Below are 12,896 nucleotides of genomic sequence, written 5' to 3'. Positions count from 1 at the left end.
TGTACACAATACTCCAGGTGCGGTCTCACCAAGGCCCTGTACAACTGCAGCAGAACCTCCCTGCTCCTATACTCAAATCCTGTTGCTATGAATTCTAATGAATATCAAGACAAACTCTTATCCCCTTGCACATAATGCATATGGTTCCATTCCTAGTTCATCCATGTGTACTTACGTCCTGATTAGTCATTTCCCAGTAGGGTCTCTCTCCGTAGGACGTCACCTCCCACATGACAATTCCATAGCCCCACACGTCACTGGCTGAGGTGAACTTGCGGTAAGCGATTGCCTCGGGAGCGGTCCACCTGATCGGGATCTTCCCTCCCTGTTCCGAAAGAAAAGAACAGCAGACGTTTACTGTCGGCATCTGAAACTCCCTGCCTGCTCAGGAGAGGCACAGAAATAAGATGCAGGAGTCGCAACTAAATTGAACTGACACGAGGCAGCTGAACTCTTCAAAGCAAAGCCCGCATGCGATGGCTGACTGACTGCTAATTGCTTGCCTGATTCTGTGCAGATATCCCCAAGCTCAGTGCGGCACGGTAGTGCAGTGGTACAGCTGCTGCCTTACTTATAAGATTATTAAGGGGTTGGACACGTTAGAGGCAGGAAACATGTTCCCAATGTTGAGGAAGTCCAGAACCAAGGGCCACAGTTTAAGAATAAGGGGTAGGCCATTTAGAACTGAGATGAGGAAAAGAAAATTCAGTCAGAGAGTTGTGAATCTGTGGAATTCTCTGCCTCAGAAGGCAGTGGAGGCCAATTCTCTGAATGCATTCAAGAGAGAGCTAGATAGAGCTCTTAAGGATAGCGGAGTCAGGGGGTATGGGGAGAAGGCAGGAATGGGGTACTGATTGAGAATGATCAGCCATGATCACATTGAATGGCGGTGCTGGCTCGAAGGGCCGAATGGCCTCCTCCTGCACCTATTGTCTATTGTCTATTACAGCGCCAGAGATTCGGGTATCGAACCTGACCACAGGTGCTGTGTGTACGGATTTGTACGTTCTCCCTGTGACCGGTGATAGGTTTTCTCCGGGAGCTCCCTTTCCTCCCACACTCCAAAGACGTACAGGCTTGTAGGTTGATTGGCTTTGGTAAAAAATTGCAAATGGTCCCTGGTACGTAGGATGGTGTCGGTGTACGGGGATCGCTGGTCGTCACGGACCCGGGAAGGCCCAAGGGCCTGTTTCCACCCTGCATCAGTCACTGAAAGGAAGCATGCAGGTACAGCAGGCAGTGAAGAAAGCCAATGGAATGTTGGCCTTCGTAACAAGAGGAGTTGAGTATAGGAGCAAAGAGGTCCTTCTACAGTTGTACCGGGCCCTGGTGAGACCGCACCTGGAGTACTGTGTGCAGTTTTGGTCTCCAAATTTGAGGAAGGATATTCTTGCTATTGAGGGCGTGCAGCGTAGGTTCACTAGGTTGATTCCCGGAATGGCGGGACTGTCGTATGTTGAAAGGCTGGAGCAATTAGGCTTGTATACACTGGAATTTAGAAGGATGAGGGGGGATCTTATTGAAACATATAAGATAATTAGGGGATTGGACACATTAGAGGCAGGAAACATGTTCCCAATGTTGGGGGAGTCCAGAACAAGGGGCCACAGTTTAAGAATAAGGGGTAGGCCATTTAGAACGGAGATGAGGAAGAACTTTTTCAGTCAGAGAGTGGTGAAGGTGTAGAATTCTCTGCCTCAGAAGGCAGTGAAGGCCAGTTCGTTGGATGCTTTCAAAAGGGAGCTGGATAGAGCTCTTAAGGATAGCGGAGTGAGGGGGTATGGGGAGAAGGCAGGAACGGGGTACTGATTGAGAGTGATCAGCCATGATCGCATTGAATGGCGGTGCTGGCTCGAAGGGCTGAATGGCCTACTCCTGCACCTATTGTCTATTGTCTATTGTCTATTGCTTCGCTAAGCTAAACTAAACTATACTAAGGGGATCTGACTCATTGATGAAGCTGCCTGAAGAACAGTCTGCAACAAGATACAGAAATACACAGTCAAAAGCCACGTCCGATGTTACGCCATAGGCTATAACAACAGCAAGGCATGGAAGCATATGTAAGAAAAGGGAACTATGTAATAGTAACCAAAATATTCCTTTCTTTATGCAATAAAATGGAAGGAGTGGCACGGTGGCGATGCAGTCAGGCTGCAACTCTACCGCTGCACCACCGTGATGCCCCACGGCCACACCTAGAATTCTCTGTCTGTGGCAATTGCATACATAGATTCTGCCTTTTCAGGAACACGGTAGTATTTTTGGAGAAAGATCATGTGGAGAACTCTGGTGGAACCGGGCACCTCCCCGCTTCTATCATACTTTTTCTGAGGAAAACCCAAAGCCCCAGCCATGTCTTTTCCAAGATAACTAGATAGCAAACAAAAAGTTTTTAAACCATGACAAATATATATACATACTAGACATACATTTCCTTCTGTTAAGTCTAGTTCATAGATATCCTTTAAAGTGGTAATAATTGCCTCTGCATCGATACAATTCCAGCAGGACTGACTCTTGGGGAAGAGGTTTTTACGATTTTGCACAGTTCGCTGTGAGTGTACAATTGCAAAATATTGTACAGGTTCCGCACGGCCTTTCAGGAGAAAGACGTTGGTTATTTTACCCACCATGGAAACATAGAAATCTGGTGCAGGAGTAGGCCATTCGGCCCTTTGAGCCAGCAACGCCATTCAATGTGATCATGGCTGATCATCCAAAATCAGCACCTCGTTCCTGCTTTCTCCCCATATCCCTTGATTCCATTAGCCCTAAGAGCTAAAACTAACTCTCTCTTGAAAACATCCAGTGAATTTGGCCTCCACTGCCTTCTGTGGCAGAGAATTCCACAGATTCACAACTCTCTGGATGAAAAGGTTTTTCCTCATCTCAGTCTTAAATGGCCTCCCCTTAGTCTTAAACTGTGACCACTGTTTCTGGACTCCTCCAACATGGGGAACATTTTTCCTGCATCCAGTGTGACCAATCCCTTACACCACTTCCTTACAAATCCAAATCCCCTGCCAGAGAAAAACAAGCTAAGTAATCCATATAGCTTTGCTTCTGACGTCAGTCCTTGGTTATATTAGACGGCCATTCTGTTATAATTACGGAAGGAGGAATGCGAAGTCAGACATTATTTACCCTGTCCTCGACATTGTCAACAAAAACAGAATATGCTGGAGAAACGTAGCAGATAAAAAGGTCAATGTCAACCAAGAAGCAGTTAACTTTTGCAGCGGCACCACCAGATCTAGGATCAGCTTCTTCCCCTTCATTACCAGGCTTCTGAATGGTCCTCCCATAAGCTAGGGTACTGTCTGATTTACCTCTGCTCCAAAGCAGTTGTACAGGGCCCTAGTGAGACCGCACCTGGAGTACTGTGTGCAGTTTTGGTCTCCAAATTTGAGGAAGGATATTCTTGCTATTGAGGGTGTGCAGCGTAGGTTTACTAGGTTAATTCCCGGAATGGCGTGACTATCATATGTTGAAAGACTGGAGCGACTAGGCTTGTACACACTGGAATTTAGAAGGATGAGAGGAGATCTTATCGAAACGTATAAGATTATTAATGGGTTGGACACGTTAGAGGCAGGAAACATGTTTCCAATGATGGGGGAGTCCAGAACAAGGGGCCACAATTTAAGAATAAGGGGTAGGCCATTTAGAACTGAGGTGAGGAAAAACTTTTTCAGTCAGAGAGTTGTGAATCTGTGGAATTCTCTGCCTCAGAAGGCAGTGGAGGCCAATTCTCTGAATGCATTCGAGAGAGAGTTAGATAGAGCTCTTAAGGATAGCGGAGTCAGGGGGGTATGGGGAGAAGGCAGGAACGGGGTACTGATTGAGAATGATCAGCCATGATCACATTGAATGGCGGTGCTGGCTCGAAGGGTCGAATGGCCTCCTCCTGCACCTATTGTCTATTGTCTATTGTCTATAAAGCAGGCATTGGACATTGCCTATGGAACTGATGCTCTGTAATGTTGATCACAGACATTGAACTTTGCTTTGCACTCTGTATCTTCCCCATTGCTCCACCTATCGTACTTGAGTTTGAGTTTATTGGATTTATTTATAGTATGACCTGATCTGTTTGGAAAGCTTTCAAAACAAAACTTTTCACTGTACCTAGCTAGGTTTACATGACAATAACAAATAAAAAATAATATTTGACTTGTGAAAATTACCTTGACTCATGTTTTTGTGCTTTTGTCTTTTTTGTCACGTTGTATTTATTTTTATTTATTTATTTGTTTGTTTTCGTTTGTTTGTTTTCATGATTATGTAGGGAAGGGGAGGGATGGGGTTTACTGCTGTTGTTGTTATATGCACTGTAATTAATTAAATTAAAAATTAAAAAAATAAACGTTTAAAAAAAAAATTAAACCAAAACCAGCTTTAGTCAGAGGGTGGTGAATCTGTGGAATTCTTTGCCACAGCAGGCTGTGGAGTCCAAGTCAATGGATATTTTTAAGGGGGCACATATAGTCGACCTCCCCGTGGTGAGCCCTGTCAACTGACCTCAGTCAGGCGAACGACAACAAACAGAGACAGCAGAGGCAGAAGCAGCTTCATAACTTCTGCTGCCTCAAACGCAAGAAGAAGAAGATATTTTTAAGGCAGATAGATAGATTCTTGATGAGTACGGGTGTCATGGGTTATGGGGAGGGGGCAGGTGAATGGAGTTAGTTGGGAGAGATAGATCAGCCATGATTGAACGGCGGATTAGCCTTAATGGGCCGAATGGCCTAATTCTGTTCCTATTCCTTATGACCTAAACCTTAACCTAAACCTAAACTTTTAATGTTAATGTTAAAGCCTGAAATGTTAATTCTGTTTTCCTCTCCACAGATACTGACCGACCTGCTGAGTGTTTCCAGCAATAACCTTTTTGTCAGATTTCCAGCACCAGTGCTATATTGATTTCCATTTTCCATTGCCATTGTTGTAATCTATCATCAGAAAGTTAGAGACTGAACGAAGTGTCCAAATCAATCATCTCTTTCAAATTGCGCAATAGTATAGTTCTTTGAAGGGTATCATAGCCAAAACTTGTTTTAAAAAATAATTCACTCATAAAGCTTATATATTAGTTATGTTCACCATTAAAACCATGCAAGTTTTCAAAGAAAGAAAATAAACATCGTTATATTTAAGCCCCTGTCCCACAGGGGATTTTTTAGGCGACTAGGCCGTCGCCACACGGTCGTCGGGGTGTCGCCTGTACGGTCGTGAGTCATCTCCAAAGAGTCATAGCGTCTTTCTGGTCACCGCTGGATTTTGAAATGTCTAAACATTTTCGGCGACTGTTGGTTTGACGCCAATGTCTCCTGACATGGGCGCTGTCGTAGGTTGTCGCCAGGTGACGTAGGTTGTCGCCGGTGCTGACTTGGGTGAATTCCATTGGCGACTACCCACGTCAACCGGCGACAGGTACCGGCGTCAAAACCGGAGGCCAAAATGACGTGAGTTGTCTTCAGTTGTTGCCGACAGGGTCGTGGCTTGTCGTGGCTTATCGTGGGAGGACATAGGTTGACTTTGGTTGTCGTAGGTTGTCGCCTGCGTGGTTGTAGGTTGTCGTAGGCGCGGTCGTAGGTGGACATCCTAAGTCGCGAGGATTGGGTCGCCGGTTGTCGGTAGCTTGCCGTAGCTTGACGTCGAATAGGTGGTAGGTCGATGTAGCTTGTCGTAGACATTGTCGTAGGGGAGTCCAGTCGCCGTTTTTTTCGGCAACCTGCTACGTCTATGACAGTCGCCGGCAGTCGCCTAAAATAATCGCTTAAGTGGGACAGGGGCTTTACTTGCGAAGGCTTGTGTTTAGGAAAGGTTTGCTGCTCTAGCTTATTGTTTGACTTCTTCCCTGACAACAGGCTGGGTGGGATTCAGACTCATCAGGATAAAAGCCAAACAAATGTCTATTTAAATCAGTATCATGCTGGCATTGTGCTGGCATTGGAGAGGGTCTAGAGGAGGTCTACGAGAATGATCCCAGGAATGATGGGTTAATATATGATGAGCGTTTGTGGCACTGGGCCTGCACTCGCTGGAGTTTAGAAGGATGAGGAGGGTTCTCATTGAAACTTACCGAATAGTGAAAGGCCTGGATAGAGTGGATGTGGAGAGGATGTTTCCACTTGTGGGAGAGTCTAGGACCAGAGGGCACTGCCTCAGAAATAAAAGGGCGTACCTTTAGAAAGGAGATGATATGGGATTTGTTTAGTTTGAGTGCGGTGAATCTGTGGAATTCAATGCCACAGACAGCTGTGGAGGCAAGGTCAATGGATATTTTTAAGGTTGATAGATTCTTGATTAGTACGGGTGTCAAGGGTTACAGGGAGAAGGCAGAAGAATGGGGTTGAGAGGGAAAGATAAATCAGCCATGATTGAATGGCAGAACAGACTTGATGGGCTGAATGGCCTAATTCTGCTCCTACAATTTATGAACTTCTGAACTAATGGGTAGTACTGAGAATGGATTAAGACCATGAAAGGACAGTGTGCAGGCAAGATTGCTAGATGATGCATCCCTCAAATTAAGACTAAAATATCTGAAACAATGATAGGTTAAATAGGCATATGGTATGCTTGCCTTCATTGCCGTAAGAGTGAGGAAGTTATGATGCTGCTCTGTAGGACTTTGGTTAGGCTGCATTTAGATGCATTTAGAAGCACGTAATATTAAATTAAGAAAAGGCATTTGAAGATACCAGAAAATAGTTTTGTTTAACCAATTTATTTACCGTCAGGACACTTGACAGGTAGATTGGAGGCGACAGTTTGACGGTCAGGTAAGCGTGGGAATTTCGCGATATTTCCGAAGACGGTGTGATCTCTTAGCCAGGTGCTAGTTTCACAAAAAAAGTTACTTGTATCGACCTGACTCGGCATTGTCGTGGTCGTTGTCGTAGGGTAAAAGAAAATTTTGCCGATGTGCTACGATTTTGACAGTCGCCGGCAGTCGCCTTAAAAATCGCGTAACTGGGACAGGACCTTTATTTTTCAAACTGCAAAGACAGAGAAGAAAGTAGTGTCACCCACCTTTGTGGTGTATGCAGCTTCTGGGTCATCCTCCAGTACTCGAGAAAGGCCGAAATCAGAAACCTTACTGACCAGGTTACTGTTGACCAAGATGTTCCGTGCCGCCAGATCTCGGTGGACGTAACCCATGTCTGACAGATACCTCATTCCCGAGGCAATTCCTCTCAACATTCCCACCAGCTGGATGACTGTAAACTGGCCATCGTTCTTCTGAAGGAAGGGTAAAGAATTTGGTCATGTCTTTACCGAGAAAACACAACGTTATAAATGAGTGAGCCAAGTCTAAACCAAACACCCCCGTCAAATAACCGAAACCACATCAGTGCAAAGCTTTCATCTGCCAACAGTACATTGAAACCAGAGCTACACAGGTGGAAGATGTTTAAAAACTGGTTGACCCCACATTGTTTAACTCACAGAACAGTGTAGACTTCAGGAGAGTTTCATAAGCATAAGCAAAGTTGGGTCATATTTCAGACAGCAGCATTGAAACAGCTGTGTTTATTTTACAAAACAGCCCTAAGTTTTTCTTCTTTTGACCAAAACAGACACTCAATTCATCAGAAAGCCATTTTTTCTTCAAAGTACAGAAATTCTTCATGTTGGACTGCATCCATTTTGGGGGTATTAGGTTTAAAGCCAGCTTAATAGCAGGGAACATTTAACAGGCTCACATCTCCCGATGCAGATGAGGGGGCACTGATCGGGGTGAGATGGGGGGTGAGGAACAGGTCCAATAGTAGAATTTCATGCAGTCAAAGGAGTGGATATTCATAGAGTCAGGCATGCTTGTCATGGTGTGCTGTGACAGCTGTGTGTTATTATTCTCTTCTGCAGATTGGTTCCATGGCTCTTTGACATACAGAAGTCTCATGGTTAGCGGGGACTTCTCTACCATGGGTAGCATTCCAGCTGGGTACTTTTCCAGCACGCCAGATGCCCCGACTATTTCTTAGAGGTCATTGGGTAAAAATTCCCACTAACTGTTAATTTAACCTGAAAAATATACACACGCGCACACACACACACACACACACACACACACACACACACACACACACACACACACACACACACACACACACACACACACACACACACACGTGTGTGTGTATATATATATATATACACACGAACACACATAAACCCCAAAACACATGCATATGCACGCACATAAATGCATACACTCACGCACCAGCACATTAACGCAAAAAACACACGCACGCGAATACACAGAAACACAAAAACACACGCACACGAATACGCACAAACACAAAAACACACGCACACACACACATGCACACACACACACAAAAACATACACACAAACACAAAAACACACACACGCACATGCACTAGCTCTACCCAACAGTCAAAAGCCTGTAGCCTTCTTTGCTCTGGTATTTTATTCTTCACTTGTTTAAATTATAATGTTTTATTTTTAATCGTGTTAGCCGTATCGTATTTTTAATCGTGTATAACGTGTTGTTATACTTGCGAGCAAACTACCAAGGCAAATTCCTTGTATGTAGGCATACTTGGCTAATAAAATTTATTCAATTCAATTCACAAACACAAAAGCACACACACGCACGCGCACGCACACGCACACGCACATGCACACGCACACGCACACGCACACACACACACGCCTGGAAAGCCAGTCAGAGTTTGTCAAGGACACTACCAATGTATCCTCAAGACATTCATGTACAAAGATCTAATTTCCTCAGTCATGGGGCTGCCACGGTGGCAGAGCGGTAGAGTTACTGCCATACAGTGCTTGTAGCGCTGGAGAGCCGGGTTCGATCCCGACTACAGATGCTCTCTGTGTGGAGTTTGTACATTCTCCCCGTGACCACATGGGTTTTCTCCGAGATCTTCGGTTTCCTCCCACACTCCAAAGACGTACAGGTATTGGCTTGGTGTATGTGTGAATTGTCCCTTGTGTTTGTAGGATAGTGTTAATGTTCGGGGATCGCTGGTCGGTGCAGACTCGGTGGACCGTAGGGCCTGTTTCTGAGCAGGAAAAATGTTCCCCATGTTGGGGGAGTCTAGAAACCAGGGGTCACAGTTTAAGAATAAGGGGTAGGCCATTTCGGGCTGAGATGAGGAACATTTTTTTTCACCCAGAGAGTTGTGAATCTGTGGAATTCTCTGCCACAGAAGGCAGTGGAGGCCAATTCACTGAATGTTTTCAAGAGAGTTAGATTTAGCTCTTTGGGCTAAAGGAATCATGGGATATGGGGAAAAAGCAGGAACGGGTACTGATTCTGGATGATCAGCCATGATCATATTGAATGGCGGTGCTGGCTCAAAGGGCCAAATGGCCTCATCCTGCACCTACTTATCTATGTTTCTATGTTTCTATTGTAATTTGTGTCCCAGACATTCACAGACCCCTTCACTTAAAGGAGGAAAGAATTCAATGTCATGAAAGGCTGAACGAAAAATTCTGATTTCTCATTGCATCAGAAACCTTGCTGGCCAATGGTTACATTTCCAGTGTTCCCTGCAGATGGTTTCCGCAGAAACCAAGTTTACATTGACAATGGTCTGTCAGAATGTTAATCAACATCTACCCTCACAGTGTGGGAAGAAACTGTAGATGTTGGCTTACACCAAAGATAAACACAAAATGCTGGAGTAACTCAGTGGGACAGGCAGCGTCTCTGGATAATAATAAGAATAATAATCCTTTATTCGTCCCACAACGGGGAAACTTGTAGGGTTACAGCAGCAAAGTGGATAGCAAAAATAGATAAGCATTCATTATAAATAAAATAACGGTGATTATCGTTATTTACTGGTCTGCTGGGAGCAGTGCTGGTTGTGCCGTCTGATGGCAGCAGGAAGGAAGGACCTTTGATATCTCTCCTTCACACACTTGGGGTGAAGGAGCCTGTCACTGAAGGAGCTGCTCAGTGCAGTGACAGTGTCCTGCATGGGGTGGGAGTCGTTGTCCAGCAGCGATGATAGCTTTGCCATCATCCTCCTCTCTCCCACCGCCTGCACTGAGTCGAGGGGGCAACCCAGGACAGAGCCGGCCTTCTTGATCAGTTTATCAAGTCTCTTCCTGTCAGCAGTTGAGATGCTGCTGCTCCAGCAGACCACTCCACAGAAAATGGCTGATGTCACCACAGTGTCGAAGAATGTCCTCAGGAGTGCCCCCTGCGCTCCAAAGGACCTGAGTCTCCTCAGCAGGTACAGTCTGCTCTGGCCTTTCTTATACAGTGCATTACTATTATCAGTCCAGTCCAGTTTATTGTTCAGGTAAACACCCGGGCACTTATAACACTCTTCTCTACAATAAACAAACTCCTCAGCCCCCTGGACACCATCTCCCAATCATTCACAGTTGACAAATGCACCACTTTCCTTTCATTCTTCCAAAGCAAAATAGACAACATCTACAGCACCTTAACCACCAACGCACCTGCTCCCCCTCAAACCACCTGCCCCCCCTTATCCTGTCAGCCCCTGCCTCAGTTCTCCCCAATCTCCACCACCGACCTCTCTGACCTCTTCACAGGAATAAAAACTGCCACCTGCTCTCTGGACCCCTTCCCCTCCAGCTTTGTCAAGGCCTGCCTTCCTGCTCTCTCTCCACTTATCACTGCAACAATAAACTCCTCCCTGTCCACTGGCATCGTCCCGCCATCCCTCAAAATCGCTGCTGTCACCCCCATTCTGAAAAAACCTGGTCTAAACCCTGACACCCCAAACAACTTCAGACCAATCTCCAACCTACCCTTTCTGTCCAAAGTTTTGGAACGTGCTGTAGCTTCCCAACTCAAATACCACCTCTCTACCAATAACCTGTATGAAACTTTCCAATCCGGATTCCGCTCAAACCACTGTACTGAAACTGCGCTCCTCAAAATCACAAACGACATTCTCCTCTCCTCCGACGCTGGCAACCTCAACATCCTCATCCTACTTGACCTCAGCGCCGCCTTTGACACCATAAATCACTCCATTCTCCTCACCCGACTTGAAACCTCCCTTAACATCACCGGCACAGCCCTATCCTGGTTCAAATCTTACCTCTCTGACAGACACCAGTTCATCTCCATTAACAACTGTAAATCCCCCACCGCTCCCCTCCCCCAAGGTGTCCCCCAAGGCTCAGTCCTTGGCCCCCTCCTCTTCATCCTCTACCTGTTCCCCCTTGGTCAATTAATCCGCCGTCATGGTCTCAACTTCCACTGCTTCGCCGATGATATCCAGCTCCTCATCTCCACCAAGTCAATCTCCTCCACCACACACTCTACACTGACAAACTGCATTACTGAAATAAAATCTTGGCTTCAATCAAACTTCCTCAAACTCAATTGCAACAAATCTGAAATCATTATCATTGGTCCAAAAATGCTCACCAAATCCACCCAAAACTTCATCCTCAACATTGATGGTCTCCCAGTATCCACCTCACCTCACATCCGGAATCTTGGAATCATCCTTGATCAAACCCTCTCCTTCGACAAACACATCAAACACATCACAAAGACAGCCTTCTTCCACCTCAAAAACATTGCCCGTCTCCGTCCATCCCTCTCCTCCACAGCTGCAGAAACCCTCATCCACGCCTTCATCACCTCCCGTCTGGACTACTGCAACAGCCTCCTCTATGGCGCACCCTCAAAAATCATCAATAAGCTTCAATACATTCAAAACTCCGCTGCCCGTCTACTCACACACACCTCGATCCGTGACCATATCACCCCCGTCCTTTATAAACTCCACTGGCTCCCCATCCTCCAGAGAATCCAGTACAAAATCCTCCTCATAACCTACAAAGCCCTCCATAACCTGGCCCCATCCTACCTGACCGACCTCCTCCACAGGCACACACCCACCTGCACCCTCCGCTCTGCCGCTGCCAATCTCCCATCCCCCCACATCCGGACTAAACTCAGATCCTGGGGGGACAGGGCTTTCTCCATCGCTGCTCCCACCCTATGGAACTCACTACCCCAAACCGTTAGAGACTCCCCCACACTCACCACATTCAAAACATCGCTGAAGTCTCACCTGTTCAATACTGCCTTCAATCACTGAAGGTCACCTCACCTTCTGTCTCCTTTCTCTGTTCATTTATTTATTTACTTATTTATCTATTTATTCATTTCCCCTATGTTCTCAAAATCTCTGTAAAGCGTCTTTGAGTATATGAAAAGCGCTATATAAATAAAATGTATTATTATTATTATTATTATTATAAGAGTCCACTCTCTCAATGTCCATTCCCTGGATGTTCACCGGTGTCGAGGGGGCCTGGCTGCGCCTGTGGAAATCCACCACTATCTCCCTGGTTTTCCCCGCGTTGATCCGGAGGCGGTTCCGCTGGCACCAGTCCACAAAGTCCTGGGTCAGTTCTCTGTACGCCCTGTCATCGTCGTCTGTGATGAGGCCGACGATGGCAGAGTTGTCAGAGAACTTTTGCAGATGGCAGTTGGCAGAGCTGTGCATGAAGTCCACAGTGGACAGGGTGAACAAGAATGGCACTAGCACTGTTCCCTGCGGAACCCCAGTGCTGCAGACCACCCTGTCCGAGACCAGGTCCTTTGTCCTCACATACTGTGGTCGGTTGGTGAGGTAGTCCAGAATCCAGGATGTGAGGTGGTGATCCACTCCTGTGCACTCCAGCTTGCCCTTCAGAAGCACAGGCTGGATGGTGTTGAATGCACTGAGGAAATCAAAGAACATGATTCTCACAGTGCTACCAGGCTTCTCCAGGTGTTAGAGAATGGGTGATGTTAAGAAGGGTCTCGGCCCCAAAAGTTACCCATTCCTTCTATCCAGAGATGCTGCCGGTCTTGCTGAGTTACTCCAGCATTTTGTGTATGTCTACC

The 12,896-nt window shown here is 46.1% G+C and overlaps 1 protein-coding gene across 2 annotated transcripts in view; it reads right to left on the bottom strand.

Annotated features, from left to right (window-relative positions):
• LOC144612030 (ephrin type-A receptor 5-like) overlaps positions 1-12,896 on the bottom strand; it is a 317,322-nt gene that overhangs the window by 13,958 nt on the left and 290,468 nt on the right. For both annotated transcript variants that reach the window (XM_078431503.1, XM_078431511.1), the window contains exons 13-14: positions 7,042-7,251; positions 176-325 (exon numbers count right to left, since the gene is read on the bottom strand). In XM_078431503.1, the coding sequence (XP_078287629.1) occupies positions 176-325; positions 7,042-7,251 (360 nt within the window). The remainder of the gene's footprint in view (positions 1-175; positions 326-7,041; positions 7,252-12,896) is intronic.

The sequence above is a fragment of the Rhinoraja longicauda genome, chromosome 3 (genome assembly GCF_053455715.1).
Source record: "Rhinoraja longicauda isolate Sanriku21f chromosome 3, sRhiLon1.1, whole genome shotgun sequence".
Classification (NCBI taxonomy): Eukaryota; Metazoa; Chordata; class Chondrichthyes; order Rajiformes; family Arhynchobatidae; genus Rhinoraja; species Rhinoraja longicauda.
This window is presented reverse-complemented; position numbering and strand designations above follow the sequence as displayed.